Consider the following 16978-nt stretch of genomic DNA (forward strand, 5'->3'; position numbering starts at 1 on the left):
CCGCTTCCGGTCCGTCGCCTCTTTCGGTTGCTTCCCGTCCGCTTGGTGGATCCCCTTTGCCCGCTCGGCTCTCCGCGCTCCCCTACCCTCCGGGCGTCGGGCCGGCGGGGCCGTCGTCGTGCGGCCGGCCCTCCATTCGTCCGCGCCTGCGCCCGAGCAGGTCTTCGCGTCTTCCGCCCGCGGCTCAGCGCGCGCCCCCCGCGACAGCGAGGCCGAGCGGGGGCCAGGGGCAGCCCGCCATGACCCCCCGGAGCCCGGCGTGACGGGGCCGAGGTGAGCGGGGCCTGGACTGGTGCCGGCCCCCGGCCGCCTCCGCGGCCTTCGTGTCTCCGCGCTGACGGGATTCTCCGTCTCCGGCGTGTCTGTCCGCGCCGCGGCCTGGCCCGCGCCCGTGTCTGTTTCCCTGTGTATTTTTTCCCTTATTTTTCTTATTTTTACAAAGCACTGCCCCCGTGGGTCCGTCTGTTCGTGTCTGGTGGCCACGGTACATAATTGCGGCTCGCTCTGGGCGTGCGCGGCCTCGGCTCGCCAGCGCTTGCGCGCGTTCTCTCTCTCTCCCCCCCTCTCCCTCTCCCTCTTCCTCTCCCTCTCCCTCTCCCTCTTCCTCTCCTCCCTCCCCCTCTCTGCAACCTCGTCATGTCTGCCGCGTTCCCTCTGCCCCCCTCCCCCAGGCGCCCCTGTCCGCGGAGCTCCGCGCTCCAATCCGCCTCCAGGCCTCAGAGTTGGCTGCTGAACGCAGCTCGGGGCTTCGCGATCCTCGCGGCCCGCCTGCTACGTTGCTGCCGCCTCTTTCAACTCCCCCTCCATCGCTGCGTCCCAGCCTAGCAACCAACCAGGGGCGCGTCGCCTGTTGCTAGGGTCGCCCAGGGCCGTGGTGCACTCTGAAGGACGGGCCGCTGCTGCAGACGTGCCCCTGGCGCTGTCGGGCATGTGGCAAGTGTGTCATTCAATTAAACCACCGTCAGCCCTGCTTTTCCCACCGTTCACCGATGTTTCTGCCTTCCTATCATCCTTTTTTTTATTTTATTTTATTCTATTCGAGTCATTGTTCTTTTAACGTCTTTTGAAAAGCTTCGTTTCATGCGTGAAGCTGTGTGTGTGTGTGTGTAACGCGTTTGAATGCAAATACACAGGATGGAGATGGTGTGTCTTGTCTTGTGCAAGCGTCCTGGGCTTTTTCTCTGATAATAAGAATAATAGCAGCCAACGTTACCGAGCGCCTACTATCTGTAGGGCAGGGCGCCAGGCACCTTATGTGCCGGTCTTGTTTCCTTAGCAAACTTCCCAGGAAGGGGTGCTCGCTTCCCTTCGCTTCTCAGTGGACGTTGCTGTCAGAGGCTGATGTCCGGGATTTGCACCCACATTTCCTTTTTTTTTTCTTCTTTCTATATTCTATTCCATGTCTCTTGGCTCACATTTCTCAGTCCCAGCCTCTTTTTATGTCCTTTTACTTTTCTCTGTCCTCCAGCCTCCCCTCGGGTTCTGTACCTGTGTCTGGGTTTGTCTCTCTGGGTGTCACTGCATCTCTGGGTAGCTCTCCCCTACCCATGTGCTCTCTGTGCCCCCCTCTCTCATTCTCTTTCCTCTGTTTTCTCCCATCATCTCTTATCCAGGTGTGTCTGGTCGTAGCACTGTGGTCATCTCTCTTCAACTGTTGACCTACTTCCCCAAGTGCTTGGGCCTCAGGTCATGGCCTCAGGTTGTGGGAGGGCTCTGCAGATGTCTTTGGGCGTGGTGGCCTGGAGAGGCCATGGATGATGGTGCTCAGCTTGCTCTGGATGCAGGCTGCTTCTGGCCGACACCTGTGTCCCCTGGGGCTGGGAAGTCAACCTCCCTGTGCCTCGGTTTCCTGCCTCCGGAGGTGCCTGTGAGTCGCAGACTTGTGAGGATTGAGTGAATATGTGTCTAACACTCAGGGGCGAAGGGGCAGGATTGGTGAGTTCTTGCTGGGGTTATCACCATCGGCCTGATTGTTGTCGCTCTCCCAATTGTTTGCCCTTACCTTCATCTCCATGTAAAAAGTATAAATTTTGGCATGATCAGGCGGTGGCACAGTGGGTAGAGCGTCGGACTGGGACACAGAGGACCCAGGTTTGAAACCCCGAAGTCGCCAACTTGAGCATGGCTCACCAGCTTGAGCCCAAGGTCACTGGCTTGAGCAAGGGGTCACTCGCTCTGCTGTAGCCCCCCCCCCCCCATCAAGGCACAAATGAGAAAGCAATGAACAACTAAGGTGCCGCAACAAAGAATTGATGCTTCTCATCTCTCCCTTCCTGTCTGTCTCTTTGTCTCTGTCACACACACACACACAAAATATAAGTTTTGGGCCCCGGCTAGGTGGCTCCGTGGATAGCACATTGTCCCGCTGCGCCAAGGTCGCACTTGCAGGTTTTATCCCCAGTCAGGGCACAAATGAGAAGCAGTCAGTGCACGACTAAGTGGAACCAGTGGATGCTTTCCTCTCGCTCTCCACCACTCCCCCCATTTCCCCTCTCCCTCCTCTCTCTCTCTCTTTCTCTCATCAATGAGAAAAAAAAAAGTTTTGGAGTCTGTGCTGTGCTGCCAGGCCTAGCAGATGACCTTGGCTGAAACACTTCACCTCTGCAGGCCCAAGGCATGTGCGCGAAGGACGCAGACCACCCCACAGTGTTCCGTGAGATAGCCCACGCCTGGCCGGCAGGCATCTGGGACGCAACCCATGGCTGTGCTGTTCCTCTCCTTATCTCTTTTCTCTGAAGCTGCTGCCGCCCCACCCTGTATCTTGACTCCCTTCCTTGCCTCCTCTCTTGGTGTGTCCTTGTGTCTGCTGTGGATTCTGTTCCCTCCACCCCACTCCAGAGGTGTTTCCTGCCCTCCCCCTTCCCTTCCTTCCAGTTCATTGAAAGGCCCTTCCGGGCCAGCGCCTCCGATGGGAAAAGCCACGTCGTCCAGACAGACGCGGTCTCTGCCCCCATGGGGTTGGTGGGTTGGCCTGGGCCACAGAGTCAGACAAGTGAATATAGAACTGCCAGGCCAAAGGTGTCACTCAGGAGGGAGGGCCCTCACCCACCCTGGAACTGCGACCTTGGTGCTCAGCTGTTTTAAGATCTGGGAAGTTTAAGCAGCACCCTTGAGGCAAGTGGGAGTTGACCTAGTGACCAGGTTGAGGGAGAGAGAGCAGGATGCGGGCGACCAGCTCATGACAGCACCCATGCTGATGGCCTGCTTCCTGTTTCCTGGTCCTCAGTTTCCCGGGTTACACGAGAAGTGAGCCCCCTTTTATGGAGGAAGACACCGAGGTGCAGGAGTTCTTGGCTCACCCAGCCAGCCAGGCCAGGAAGTGCTGAGCTGGGGTGTGTCCTTGGGGCCAGGATCAGTCGCTGCACACACTGCCTGGCTGAGCAAAGGCCCTGAGCAGGAAGGCGCTGGGCACGTTTGAGGAACTGAAATAGACGGGGTGATTCAGATGGAGGGTGACAAGGGCCAGAATGTTCTGGGTCACTGTTAGGACCACGTCCTTGAATTGGCTGCTGCCAGGGGGGCCCCCACAAGGGGAGTGGGATAGGTTCAGGCTGGGCAGCCCGGGTCCCACATGCATTTCTGAGGTCCTCCCCTCTCCTTTCCTCAGATGTGGTGACTTGCCAACTCCTGCCGCCCCCTTGCCTTCTCTGGTCACGCTTCCGTCTGCTATCAGGAGGTCCGCTCCCTGCACCGCCACCGGCCACCATGTCCACCTCGTCGCTGCGGCGCCAGATGAAAAACATCGTCCACAACTACTCGGAGGCCGAGATCAAGGTCCGCGAGGCCACCAGCAATGACCCCTGGGGCCCTTCCAGCTCCCTCATGTCCGAGATTGCCGACCTCACCTACAATGTGGTGGCCTTCTCGGAGATCATGAGCATGATCTGGAAGCGTCTCAATGACCACGGCAAGAACTGGCGGCACGTCTACAAGGTGGGCGTCTCCTGGGCCGTGGCGTCACACGCTGACCCCTGTGGGTGGGCGTGGGGCTACAGCCGGTGCACGCGGGGCCGGTGCTCGGGACAGGCTGCGGCCGACCTCTCTGGCCTTCCAGAGGAGCCAGAGTTCTGCATCTTCCCATGACCTCGCTCTCTCGTTGAACGGTGGCCATATGTGGAAATGCTTTAGGGTTTTGATCCTGATGACTTGAAACTTATTTGTGAAGAAGTGGCCCATTTCCAGGGAGTCACGTACCCACAAAGGCCTCAGCAGGTGCACAGGGTTGGTCCCTTGGTCCGGGACAGCCGCCTTGGAAGCCTTGATTTCCTCCAGGGCCGTTTGTCTGTCTGTCTGTGTAGGTCTAAGCAGATGGGCAGCCCCCCGGGCGCATGTGGGGTCACGGCCCTCGGTTGCAGGTGTTTATGTGACCGTGTGCTGTTGTTGGAACTCAGAGCTGTGTGAGAGATGGCAACTTCCATTGTACGTCATTTACACACCCACCGGTTTTATAATAATTATTTTAGATTTTGTTAATTGACTTTTAGAGAGAGGGGAGAGAGAAGGGGGAAGGGAGGAGGAAGCATCAACTCCCATATGTGCCTTGACCAGGCAAGCCCAGGTTCCGAACCAGTGACCTCAGCAGCGTTCCAGGTCGATGCTCTATCCACTTCGCCACCACAGGTCAGGCTGCACACCACGTTTAAATAGAAAAATGAAACCAAATTCCAAAGGTATTTTTAAAAACAAACAGATAATGTGGAATCCATTTATTAGTAGTTCTGGAACAGGGTCAATATATGGTAAATGTTGTCCGTGTTCCGCGTTCCCATGTGTCCTACAGAACATGCACATACGTGTCCTAAAATGACAGGAATTGCAGACTCAAATATTTCTCTCTTTTATAGATTCCCGGAGTCGATATGTTAAAGTCAGGACGTAAAAGATTTGGCATTTTTATTTTTTTTAAATGAGTGTGGAACCACTTACAGGATGGGTTGGTCGTAATTGTTGCGACTGGCTGTTATTAACACTACTGCCGAGGATTGACCTTGTATGTTGGCCATTTTCGGGGAGTGGAATTTCTGGGTCACAGGACACATGTATGTGTCGTTTTGATAAGTATGGCCCACAGAAGGGGGTCGCTGGCTGGTGCCCAGGGGTACATGCACACACCCTCATCTAGTGACCAGACGGACAGACGGACTGCAGGCTTCGGACACAGGGAATGCAGCATTTGCCGACAGTGCTTTGCGCTGGGCTCCCATTTGTTGCTCTGGGTGCCTGGGGTCCCCTTCCCCCTCCCCCTTTCTGCCATAAGGAAGTGGCCAAAGGCAGGACCGGGGGTGGGTGGCCCAGCCCATTCCGGGTGCTGTGTCCTCAAGCTTGTGCCTGGACCTTTCTCCTGTGTAGATCCTGCCTAGGACTGTTGGTGGGGCTTTTGGCTGACATTTCCACAGGAACTGCGGGTTGTGGGCCTGCTCCGTGTGTGCTGGTGAACAGTACGGGTGAGCCCCGGCCTCCTGGATGTGGCCAGGGGCCTGCACCTGCTGGGCTCTCTATCCTGTAGAGGCTGGGCTGGCTTCCGTGTCCCTGAGATCAGACAGAGGCCTGGAGGGCTCATACCACTCATGGTCAGGGCAGGGACCTGAGGCCTATTTGCCGTGGCTGTGCTCCCGGCCCACCCTGGCAAACCCCGATGGGGTCAGCAAGTCAGTTGACTCACTGTTGAGTCAGTTGTTTGATCACTTTCGGGCGAGCCTTGGCATGCAGGTGATGGAGAGGGATGGGGCCCGGAGGGCTACTCCTGGGGAGGAGCTGGGTGGGGTGTGGGGACAGATGTGTGAGGGGCAGAGAATCTCGAGGGGCCAGGACGGCAGATTCTTCCTGAGCAGCGTCTGGGGAAACAGCGGTGTGGGCGGAGAACAGGGGAGGTCCTTTTCCCGTCTCTGTTTTCCAGGAGGGGAAACTGAGGCACAAAGATGCTCTGGGTCCCCAGCATGCAGTGACAGTGGGAGGGGAACCCCAGAGCTCCCCTTGACTTAGCTGTGTCACCTGCCTGGTCCCAGGAATGTGGACTCTGGGCCACAAATCACAGCCCACAGGCCAACTCGAGCCCCTATTTTCTGTCAATAAAGCTTTATCAGCCAGCGGCCAGGCCCCTGCATCTGGGTTGTGTCTGTTCGGTGGGGTAGGGTCAAGTGGTCAGGGCAGGACCCTGCATCCAAGAAACCAGCATGCTCCCCACGTGGCCCCTCACAGCAGGCTTTTTAAAGTAACCCTCACACTCTGGTGTCCTGGGTTACCTTCAGAGTGCACGGAGACCGCTGGGTTATCTAGCTGCCCGCTTTTAAAACGCGTGCTCTGTTTTCCCTTGCGGCCTGCATCGGTGGGTTGCGCATGCGCAACCCGATTCACTCCCGCTGGTGTTCGCCCTGCCTTCCGTCAGCTGAGATAGTTCTAGAGCTCCGTTCCCTTTGTGCCCCATCATGTCCAGGACGGCCGCCACCCCTAGGCGGCCGTTCGCATGACCCTGTGGCGGTTTACCCGTGCTGGGCGTTTGGGTTACTTCTGAGTTCACTGCCCTTTTTTACTGCAATGCCAAAGTTCCAAGAGCTCTGACATTCGGGAAAACTTTCAGGATTCTTTTGGCACAGGGCCCGACCTGGACCGGACCGGGATGGGGCTGTTGATCTGGTGCCTGCCGGTCCCACATCACGTGACTAGTGTGCCCTTCGCCCCGGCGGGGTGGGAGGGTGTTACACGTAGTGTGGAGCAGGGCTGGCCAGGTGTTCTGGTGCCTGCTCCCTGTGTGGGTGTGACTTTGTCCTTTCTCCTCCAACCTTCAGATGCCCTTATGGCCAGTTAAAGACTAACCTCTGATTACGGAGGCAAATAGTGCGGACATACCTTTGGGAAGCCAGGCCAGGGTCCAGGGCCAGCGCCAGCCCCCTGAGGATGGGGGACATGTTAGTGACCCCAAGCGGGGCTCCCTGGGAGACCTCACAGCCATTCCTAGGGCTTGCCCCAAGTGCCGCCCCTCCCTCCCGCCCTCCCTCCCTCCCTCCGCTGTTTCCTGGGCCAGTTTCTGAGGCTCTGGGAAGTCCGTGTTATCTGCAGAATCTAAGGGGCGCCCTCTTCCCAAGGCTGGTGGCCACAGCCTTCCAGAGGCTGGAAGGGGCCACCTCCTTGTGCGCAGTCCCTCCCCCAAAAACCACTGGGCTTTGGGACTACAAAGGCTGTGCCTGGTTCCCCAATTCCACTCCATCCCACTAAATTGTAACTTGTTGAAAAGACTGTTGTCACATCATAAAATGCAGAAAGCACCAAAAGCTGTTGTTGCTTTGCCCTGTCCTCTTGTGCTTGTGCCCAGAGAGCCCCAATGTCCCCCTTAGCCCATTGGTGCGAAGTTCCTCATTTGCAGTGATGGCTGTTTTAGCCCACCCCATGCGGGATAGAGGCAGGCTGGTGCAGGGACAGATGCAGGGACAGACAGGGGTGCTAGACTGCGGGCTGGGGCGCTAGTCGGTTTCTGCTGCGCTCTAATAGATCTGTGTTTCATTGAAAGGCTGGCTCTGTGCCATGCGGTGCCCAGGGCTTGGGTGAGTGCAGCTGCCCTGTCCCCTTTCTGGTCCTTTTATGGAGGCCCATGGAGCTTGAAGGCCAAGCTGTTGACCCTCCTGAAGTCTGGAGTTTGGGGGCAGGGGCACTGACTGCATTCACAGTGCTGGTCAGCTGTCCTCGGGCAGAAACCCTGGATCCCCTGGGCACTGGCCAACACGCCTGCTTCTGTGTGAAGCTGCCTGTCCCACGCCTGCCAGTGGGGGTCACACATGGTGCCCCTTGGCGCTGTGTGCATTTGGGATACACACTTAGGGTGCCTCTGGTGGGGTGTGCGTCCATGCCACCTTGTGTGGGCAGGCCACGTGGCTGGTGCTGGCTTGAGCATGAGTGACCAGCACCCCCCGACACCACACACAGGCCATGACGCTGATGGAATACCTCATCAAGACGGGCTCGGAGCGCGTTTCGCAGCAGTGCAAGGAGAACATGTACGCTGTACAGACGCTGAAGGACTTCCAGTATGTAGACCGCGATGGCAAGGACCAGGGCGTGAACGTGCGCGAGAAGGCCAAGCAGCTGGTGGCCCTGCTGCGCGACGATGACCGACTGCGGGAGGAGCGCGCCCACGCGCTCAAAACCAAGGAGAAGCTGGCGCAGACGGCCACCGGTGAGGCCCTGGGCCCAGCTCCCCGTTCCCTCTACCTCGTGCCCTGCCCTCCGCACCTGGGCACAGGCTCCATTTGTTCCCCCTCTGTGATGCACGCCCTTGGTTTGGGCCCTGGAGTGGCTCACCGGGTGTGCCCGCAGTCCCTCTGCAAGGGCTCCCCGCGGTCAGGGACGGCCCCCTGGCACATGGGGCAGCGGGGGTGGCGGTGTCTGCCATTAAATTTTACGAAGCTGCTGGTGAGAGAGGCTGAGTTTGGTGACTGGTGTTTGGGTCAGAGGTACAAGGCAGCATGCCGGGCATGCCCATCCAGGGCAATGCGCTGTCTCCGTGCTGGCTGGCCACCCAGGATGGGATGGGGTGGGTGCGCCTGGGAGATGGGGCAGAACACAGGTGTTGTGCCTCCCCGAAGGCCCATGGAAGTGGCAAGGATTGTAGTGGTCTGCTGGCCCAGTCTCCACACCCGGGGCCTGCTGGGGGCTTTCTGCCCTGCAGCTGGGCCCCAGTGATGCAGGAACCCACCCAGGTCACAGGGTCGGGGCTTCCCACAGTCCTCTCCCCCACTCCTGGGGAACCTGTTTCTGGGTCCGATGGGGTCTTGGGGGCAGCCAGGGCTCCCTGGTCTTCTGTGCGTCTCACCGGCCTCCCCTCACCCAGCGTCCTCGGCAGCAGCGGTGGGCTCAGGGCCCCCGGCCGAGGCGGAGCAGGCGTGGCCCCAGAGCAGCGGGGAGGAGGAGCTGCAGCTCCAGCTGGCCTTGGCCATGAGCAAGGAAGAGGCCGACCAGGTACCGGCCTGGTGGGAGCGCGCCGGGTTTGACTTCTGTTCTGCCATTCCATTTCCATGCCTTGCCCTCGGCCTGCGCCCGCCCCTCTCCCTCGGAGGCCTGCTCTGTCTCTGTCTCCCTCTGCTCGCAGCAGGCCCTGTCGCCTGCCTCTACCCCGTCCTGTCCCTGGGTGCTCGTCTGCCCTGTGCATCTCTGTCCACCCCTCACCTGTTTGGGGACCAAACGTTTCCCTGTCCTTGGCTTTGTCTGACCCTGGCTCTTTCAGTCTATGTCGCTGTTTCTCTTGCTGTGTCTCTGCCACCCCCTCCCCTCGTGTCTCTCTCTCTCTCTTCCTATTCCTTTCTCCCTCTCTCCTCCTTCCCCTCCCTCTCTCCCTTTCTCCTCTCTCTCTCTCTCTCTCTCTCTCTCTCCCTCTCTCGGGCCCCCCCACCCCGCCCCCTCACACTCTCTCTCCCCCAGCCCCCGTCTTGCGGCCCTGAGGATGACGTCCAGCTCCAGCTGGCCCTTAGTTTGAGCCGTGAGGAGCACGATAAGGTCAGAGCAGTCTCCCCCCGCCCTTCAGGCGCCGACACCCTCACCAGGACCCCCGCCTCCCTGACTCTTCTTGAAGCTCCCCCCCTGCCCCCTCCACCCACACCGGCCTATCCCTCGTGGACACACGCTCATGCTGTAGCATTTGTGGCTGTCGGCCTTGTGAAGACGGCCCCCCAGAGGACGCCATGCTGCCAGGTCACCTCCCCCGGTCGCCAGGGCTGCCCTCCCCCCGACGGAGGCCGGGGCCCTGACAGCCCCACCGGTGCAGTACCCTGCTTCGCGTCCTCGTCCTCTCCACCCCTCACCCCAGCCTATGGCCTGTGGCCTGCGGCCTGCGTCCCACCCCATCTCACACATCGTCCGTGTCCCATTTTAATTTTCAGTTGCCTTTGTCTGGGGGGGGGGAGAGGGTTCTCGGGCCGTGTGGTCACTGAGACTCTGACCCTCCTCTGCCGCCCGCCTTCGCGGCCCAAACAGGAGGAGCGAATCCGGCGCGGGGACGACTTGCGGCTGCAGATGGCCATCGAGGAGAGCAAGCGCGAGACTGGCGGCCAGGAGGAGGTGGGTGCGGGCGCGCCACCCGCCCGGCCTGTCCACGCGGGCCTGCTCCTTCGGCCCCTCCTCCGGCCTCCTCGCCCTGGCCGCTGCACTGTCCTAGGTGTCTTCACAGCGCGGCGGGACTCCCGGGCCGTGGCCGCGCATCACAAGGCTGGTCCACGTTTTCGGGGTGGGAACTGGGCCCCCTCCCAGTGGGGGTGGCAGGGGGTTCACGGCCCCTGTGCCCGATGGGCTTGAACAAGGATCTGGAAGCTCAAGAACCGGGGGCTGCGGGGCCTCGATGTGTTGGTCCTTTCTGCGGCTCCTCCCGTCCTGAGGGTTGGAGTGGTTTACCTCTACAGAGAGGGGGATCTGGTCACCTGGGTCCGCACAGGGCACAGGGCAGTGTGTATGGGTGCGTATGCAGTTCTGGAAGGTGTGGTAGAGCGTGTGCAGCCCTGGGAGATGTGGGGGGCGTGCGGTGATGCGCATGCGCAGTCCTGGGAGATGTGGGAGCGCGTGGTTGTACGCATGTGCAATCCTGGGAGATGGGGGGGGGGCGTGCGGTGATGCGCATGTGCAGCCCTGGTAGGTGTGTAGCGTGTGGTTGTACGCATGTGCAGCCCGGGGAGGTGTGTAACGCGAGGTCACGCGCATGTGCAGTCCTGGTAGATGTGTAGCGTGTTGTACGCATGTGCAGCCCAGGGAGGTGTGTAGCGCGAGGTCGTGCGCATGTGCAGCCCTGGTAGGTGTATAGCGCGTGGTTGTACGCATGTGCAGCCCGGGGAGGTGTGTAGCGCGAGGTCGTGCGCATGTGCAGCCCTGGTAGGTGTATAGCGCGTGGTTGTACGCATGTGCAGCCCTGGTAGGTGTATAGCGCGTGGTTGTACGCATGTGCAGCCCGGGGAGGTGTGTAACGCGAGGTCACGCGCATGTGCAACCCGGGGAGGTGTGTAGCGCGAGGTCGTGCGCATGTGCAACCCTGGTAGGTGCGTAGCGCGTGGTCGTGCGCATGTGTGCAGCCCGGGGAGGTGTGTAGCGCGTGGTCGTACGCATGTGCAGCCCGGGGAGGTGCATAGCGCGTGGTTGTGCGCGTGTGCAGCCCGGGGAGGTGTGTAGCGTGCAGTTGTGCGCATGTGCAGCTATGGAGGTCTGGACTGGACGGTGTTGAGCTTGTAGTGGGCCCCGGCCGTGGGTGCTCATGCCGACCTGTTTCGGAGGCTAGGCGTGCTCGTCAGTTGGGCTGTTGGAGGGTGTGGGGACAGCTGTGCATGGCGTCTTGGGCCTCTGTCCTCTCTTGTTCAAGGGTGGGTGGGACGGGCGGGGTGTGGGAGGGCCACTGCTGGGCTTGGGCACCGGGCTCTCCGCGCGGGCCACGTTCCTATCTCTGCACACCCAGCCACTGCCCGGGCTCCTGCGCCTGCTCCCCCGCCCCGCCCCCCGCTGTCCTCCCTGGTCCCCTGTCTACTCACCTCTCACCCTTTCTCTGCAGTCGTCCCTCATGGATCTTGCCGACGTGTTCACGGCTCCGGCGCCTACGACGGCCTCAGACCCCTGGGGGGGTCCAGCGCCCGTGGCCGCTGCCATCCCCACCGCCAACCCCACCTCGGACCCTTGGGGGGGGCCTCCTGCTGCTGACCCCTGGGGCGGTCCGGCCCCGAGCCCGGCCTCTGGGGACCCCTGGAGGCCTGCTGCCCCTGTGGGTCCCCCGGTGGACCCTTGGGGTGGGAGCCAAGCCGCTGCCGCTGGAGAGGGGCCCACACCCGACCCCTGGGGGAGCTCGGAGGGTGAGTGCCAGCCCCCAGGTCCAGGGTGCAGTCCTGGGCACAGCCAGGGGCCCCACGGAGGAAGGGACGCACGAGACAGTCTAGGGGAGCGGGGAGGGGTGGGCTGGTCTGGGGACTTGTCGGTGAGGCTGTCATCCTGGCGGGACAGTGTGACTGAGACAGGTGGGGGAGGGTGTGACCCGGAGGGGGTGGGGGACGGTCTGGGGGTGGAGGGGTCAGGAGGGGAGAGGACCCGGAGGAGCTTGTGCTTGGGGGTGGCCACAGGTGGCCGCCTGGCTCATTACCTCCTTTCTTGTTCAGGTCGGGCCCGAGCTGGTGGGCCCCCAGCCCCTGATCCTTGGGCTCCAGCCCCAGCCTTCTCGGACCCCTGGGGGGGGTCACCAGCCAAGCCCAGCACCAATGGCACTGCAGGTACTGGCTGGAGCACAGAGTGAAGGGCCCAGTGCCCTGGTTCCCGAGGAGGGCGGGGCGGGGGGCTGCCTCTGGGGGAGCTGAGTGGACATCCTGCCCCCACAGTGGTCGGGGGCTTTGACACTGAGCCTGATGAATTCTCTGACTTTGACCGGCTGCGCACAGCCCTGTCGGCCTCAGGGAGCAGCACAGGTAGGTGCCTGCCCACCCAGGCTCGCTGTACCCCCTGGATGCCCGCCCCACCGGGGTCCGAGGTCAGCAGGATGAGTATAGCAGTCTCGGTTCAGGCTCAGCGCCCGTTTTTAAAAACAAAATACTTAGCTTTAATGAGGTGTAATTGGTTATCCTTGCTCTATTTTTAAAAAGAAATTTTAATTTTGTTTTGAAGTAATTTCAGACTTAGAGGAAAGTTGCAAAAGTACATACAGTAAAGAAGTTTTTCAGGCTTTCCCAAATGCTGACCTCTGGCCTCTGAACCCCCTGGTCCCTGGAATGTTCATGAGTGTGTTGTAGAAGCCTCAGATGCTTCGGTGTGTGTGTGTGTCTCCCAATGTCGGGGTTGGGGCTGTGCACTTACACATGTCCCTTCTCCCAGGGCGGTAAGCACTTGCTTGCTTCCTGGTGGGCGGTAGGCTCCTGTCTGGTGGGTGATCTTTGGTTTCGGTTTGTCTCTGCCATGATGGGGGTTCTCATCCAAACCTGTCTTTAATTTTATTTTTTTTAAGTGAGAGAGACAAAAAAGGAGAGAGATGAGAAGCATCAACTCATAGTTGTGGCTTCTTAGTTGTTCATTGATTGCTTTCTCATATGTGCCTTGACCGGGGGGCTACAGCAGAGTGAGTGACCCCTTGCTCAAGCTAGCGACCTTGGGCTCAATGTGGTGACCTTGGGGTTTCGAACTTGGGTCCTGGGTTTTATCCCAGGTCAACACTCTGTCCACTGCACCACCAGCAGTCAGGCTCACTGGAGCATCTTACCAGGAGATGTTGGGTGTCCATTTTCCCACCAGTGGTGATCACCTCTTCTGTCTCGTATTTTTTGTCTATTCCAGTGAGGTGGACTTTTACAGAAGTAGTAATCCCTGGGGCTGACAGGGCCTGCAGGGAGAGGTGGGGCACCCGCCCTTTCGCCTCTCCTCTGGGATTCCCTTAGATCCCTACCCAGCCTTCAGTCTCATTCTCCCGGGCCTTTGGTTCATAACAATTTGTGCTTTTTTGTGTGTGTATTTTTTTTATCTGAAGTTAGAAGTGGGGAGGCAGTCAGACAGACTCCCGCATGCGCCCAACCGGGATCCACCTGGCATGCCCACGAGGGGATGATGTTCTGCCCATCTGGGCTGTTGCTCTGTTGCAACGGGAGCTATTCTAGCGCCTGAGGCAGAGGCTATGGAGCCATTCTCAGCGCCTCAGCCAACTTTGCTCCAGTGGAGCCTTGGCTGCGGGAGGGGAAGAGAGAGACAGAGAGGAAGGAGAGGGGGAGGGGTGGAGAAGCAGATGGGCGCTTCTGTGTGCCCTGGCCGGGAATCGAACCCGGGACTTCCACACGCTGGGCTGACGCTCTACTGTGTGCATGTTTTTTTAATGTTAGGATCCCTAAATCAACTATCTAAAAAAAAGTTAGAGCTCCAACTGACATCATTTAGCCCCAGAATGGCTGCTGGTCCCCCTATCTGTCCCCACATGCCCCCCCCCCAGTGCAATCTTATTTGGTCTGTGAGCTGGGGAGGCGAGACCCAGCTCACAGAGGTTGCTGCTCCAGAGGTTGTCGCATGGTGTTCCTCCCGCCATGGCCCCTTGGCCTCAGACCCTCCTGGCTGTGGCCCCAGGCTCGGCCCCTCCGCCCTGAGCCCCTCTGCTCCTTGCAGGGGAGCTGCAGCTGCTCACTGGGGAGGGGCCTCCCCCCAGCCCCGGGGCCTTCAACATGAGTGGCGTCGGGGGCTCTCTGGCTGAGGCTATGGGGAGCCCCCCGCCCGCAGCCACCCCGACTCCCACGCCGCCCACACGGAAGACACCGGAGTCCTTCTTGGGGCCCAATGCAGCCCTCGTAGACCTGGACTCACTGGTCACTCGGCCGGGCCCCACACTGCCAGGAGCCAAGGCCTCCAACCCGTTCCTGCCGAGCGGTAAGTGTGGCCTCCGGAGTGCTGCTCCCCCTGCCAGCCCTGTGCCTCTGTCTCTGTCTCTGTCTCTCTCTCCCTTCTCTTTTTTGATTGCATTTGGTGGGGTAGCGTTGGTTAATAACATTACATAGGTGTCTCAGTTGCACAATTCTGTAATATATCACCTGTGCACGACATTGTGTGCTCACCCCAAATCAAGTCTTAATTGTCACCATTGATTCCCCCTTGACCCTCTTTTACCTCCCCCTCCGTGAGTTTTGCTAAATCCTTATTCCCCCAGCCCCCACCTCTGTTGCAGACATTATGGAAAGTGGTATGGAGTTAGATCAAAAAATTAAAGCTGGGACTTAGGATGCAGGGATCCCACTTGTGGGAGTTTATCTGAAGAAACCCAGACAGGGATTGGACAGAAAGCTCAAGCCTGTGTTCACTGCAGTGTCATTTACAATTGTCCGGATCTGGAAGCAGCCCAAGTGCCAGTCCCCTAACTGATGGTACATTCTCACCGTAGAATACTACACAGCCCTGAAAAAGAGGGACTCAAATTCGTGTTTTTTCTTGCAGGAGCCTCAGCCACAGGTCCCTCTGTCACCAACCCCTTCCAGCCAGCGCACCCAGCGACGCTTACCCTGAACCAGCTCCGGCTCAGCCCTGGGCCCCCAGGCCCGGGGGCGCCACCTACATACATCTCTCCCCTGGGTGGGGGCCCAGGCCTGCCCCCCATGATGCCCTCGGGCCCCCCGGCCCCCAACACTAATCCCTTCCTCCTCTAAGCCAGGGCTGGAGGGGCGTGGCCTGGAACAGCTCTCCTCTGCCCCCTGGACACCAGTGTTGTGAGTGCATGTGAAGCGGACCCCAGCACCCTCCCCCCTGGGGCCACTCACACTACACCTCTCCCCACCTCCCCAGGAGACACTGGATGTGGGGGATGCGCAGGGTGCCGGCCAGAGTAGGACTTGTGCATCCCGTGGCATGAGACAGGGAGGGACAGCTGCGACCCGCCCCCCTCTTCCCACTCCTGACTGGCCCTCAATCAGTGTTTGAGCCTCCTTCGCCCCTTGCGCCCTTGGTGAATCCTTGGTGATGATTTTGGCAACTCCAGGAATAAATGGCAATTCTCATGGGCGTGGCTTCCGAGTTCTTTTTTGGGGTTCAGGCAGCCCCTCGCCCTGGACCTAGGTTGTGAAAGCAGTACCCTCTCTCAGAAGTCTGATCTGACCCCTTGGGAGCTAGAGCCGTGGGGTCACGCTGAGCCAGGTGGGGTGGCAGCTGCTCAGGGCCAGGTGCCGCCCGTCTGGGCAGTCAGGTTGGGCAACCACTCCTAGCCAGACCTTGTTCTTGCCCAGGAGACAGTGGGCACAGGTGAGGGGACAGGCAGTGGGGGAGGGCCGGGTTCCAGGTCAGAGGTAGCAGCTAGGCTGGCCACGGAAGGCCAGGGTTGAGGTGGTGGCGTGTGACCCTAAAGGAATGGCATGGGTAGTAGGCACGTGCGGGCAAAGCTGGGCGTCCCATAGTCACCCTTCTGCAGACCGGGCTGATGGGAAGGTGGTTTGGGCTGACCGCAGGGAGTGAGCCACGAGGGCGAGGGCGGCTGGCCCAGGATCGCGGTCAGGACTCAGTTGCCGAGAGGGCGGGGTCCTGTGCTGTAAGGAGCACGTTCCCCGCAGAGCTCCAGCTGTGGCCGTCCTGGCAGCCCTCCAGCTGTGGCCGTCCTGGCAGCCCGTTGGCTGGAGCGGGGAGCCATCGACTCATTGCCGGTGCCTCCCGCCTCGGAGCCGCCTTCTGCTTTAGGGAGACCCGGGAAGGTGGTCAAATGTACTGTGGTTTCCTCCAGCGGGAGGGCTCCAGGTGAAGCTTTCCTCGGGCTCCCTGCGTGTGACTGGGAGAAGAGGACAGAACAGGATGTGGCCGCCGTGCGCACGGGAGGCCTAGTGCCCGCACTCCGTCCCAGGCGCGTCCGCTCAGGAGAGGGACGGTCAGGAGCCCGAGTCCCCGCCGCCCGCTGCGCCTCCTGCACTGGATGTGTCAGCCACCCTTCTCCCTGGGGCTGCCGGTCAAGGTCCCCCACCATGAGGCCTGAGCGTCAGGTCGCAGGGGCGCATCCCATCTGGATGTCACAAGAAGGGTCATTGCTGCGTCGTCGGTTGGCCGCCGCCATGTGTGCTCCGTGGTTTTCCTCCAACTGCATTTTCAGGCGCTGGTGCGGGTCAGATACTGGGCTCAGGGCCGAGCTGCTCGCGCCTGTCCTAGTTGCTGGGCAGGTCATGTGGGTCCAGTTCAGACCGGGGCTGGGGTGGACAAACGCCTGCCAAGGGCTTTCCTGTAGAGGCAACTGACCACGGGGCTCCGGGTTGGGTCTGGCTTGAGGGTCCAGGGACCAGGGCGCGGAAGGGCGTGCTGCCTGCGGCTGCGGGGGGGGGGGGAGGGCGCGGGGGGAGCATCAGAGACTGAGGCCTGGCGAGTCCTGGGGGTTCTCCTAGGCTGGAGCTGGGGAGCCTCAGCCACCGTGTGGGACAGGCCGTCACAGGGCATGCACCCCCCCCCCCCACCTCGTCCCCTCCCGCTCACACGTGCTCTAGAACGTTTGTTCTCTGAACTGGTTCTCTGTGGGACTAGGGTGACCCCTGCTCAGCCACCTGAT

General features: G+C 60.4%; 1 protein-coding gene across 4 annotated transcripts; it reads left to right on the forward strand.

The window, feature by feature from the left end:
* Position 1: 1 nt before the first annotated feature.
* EPN1 (epsin 1) lies at positions 2-15462 on the forward strand. Of its 4 annotated transcripts, XM_066374561.1 has the most exons (12): positions 2-273; positions 3227-3436; positions 3608-3933; positions 7918-8167; positions 8822-8949; positions 9409-9483; positions 9961-10044; positions 11513-11807; positions 12108-12218; positions 12324-12410; positions 14083-14340; positions 14902-15462. In XM_066374561.1, the coding sequence occupies exons 3-12, from the start codon at positions 3706-3708 to the stop codon at positions 15108-15110; spliced, it is 1725 nt and encodes a 574-aa protein (XP_066230658.1). In that variant the 5' UTR covers positions 2-273; positions 3227-3436; positions 3608-3705; the 3' UTR covers positions 15111-15462. The 4 variants fall into 4 exon arrangements, with proteins under 4 accessions (XP_066230658.1, XP_066230657.1, XP_066230661.1 ...); XM_066374560.1 differs by lacking the exon at positions 3227-3436; XM_066374563.1 differs by lacking the exons at positions 2-273; positions 3227-3436 and adding an exon at positions 296-484.
* The last annotated feature ends 1516 nt before the right edge of the window (positions 15463-16978 follow it).

The sequence above is a fragment of the Saccopteryx leptura genome, chromosome 3 (assembly GCF_036850995.1).
Source record: "Saccopteryx leptura isolate mSacLep1 chromosome 3, mSacLep1_pri_phased_curated, whole genome shotgun sequence".
Classification (NCBI taxonomy): domain Eukaryota; kingdom Metazoa; phylum Chordata; class Mammalia; order Chiroptera; family Emballonuridae; genus Saccopteryx; species Saccopteryx leptura.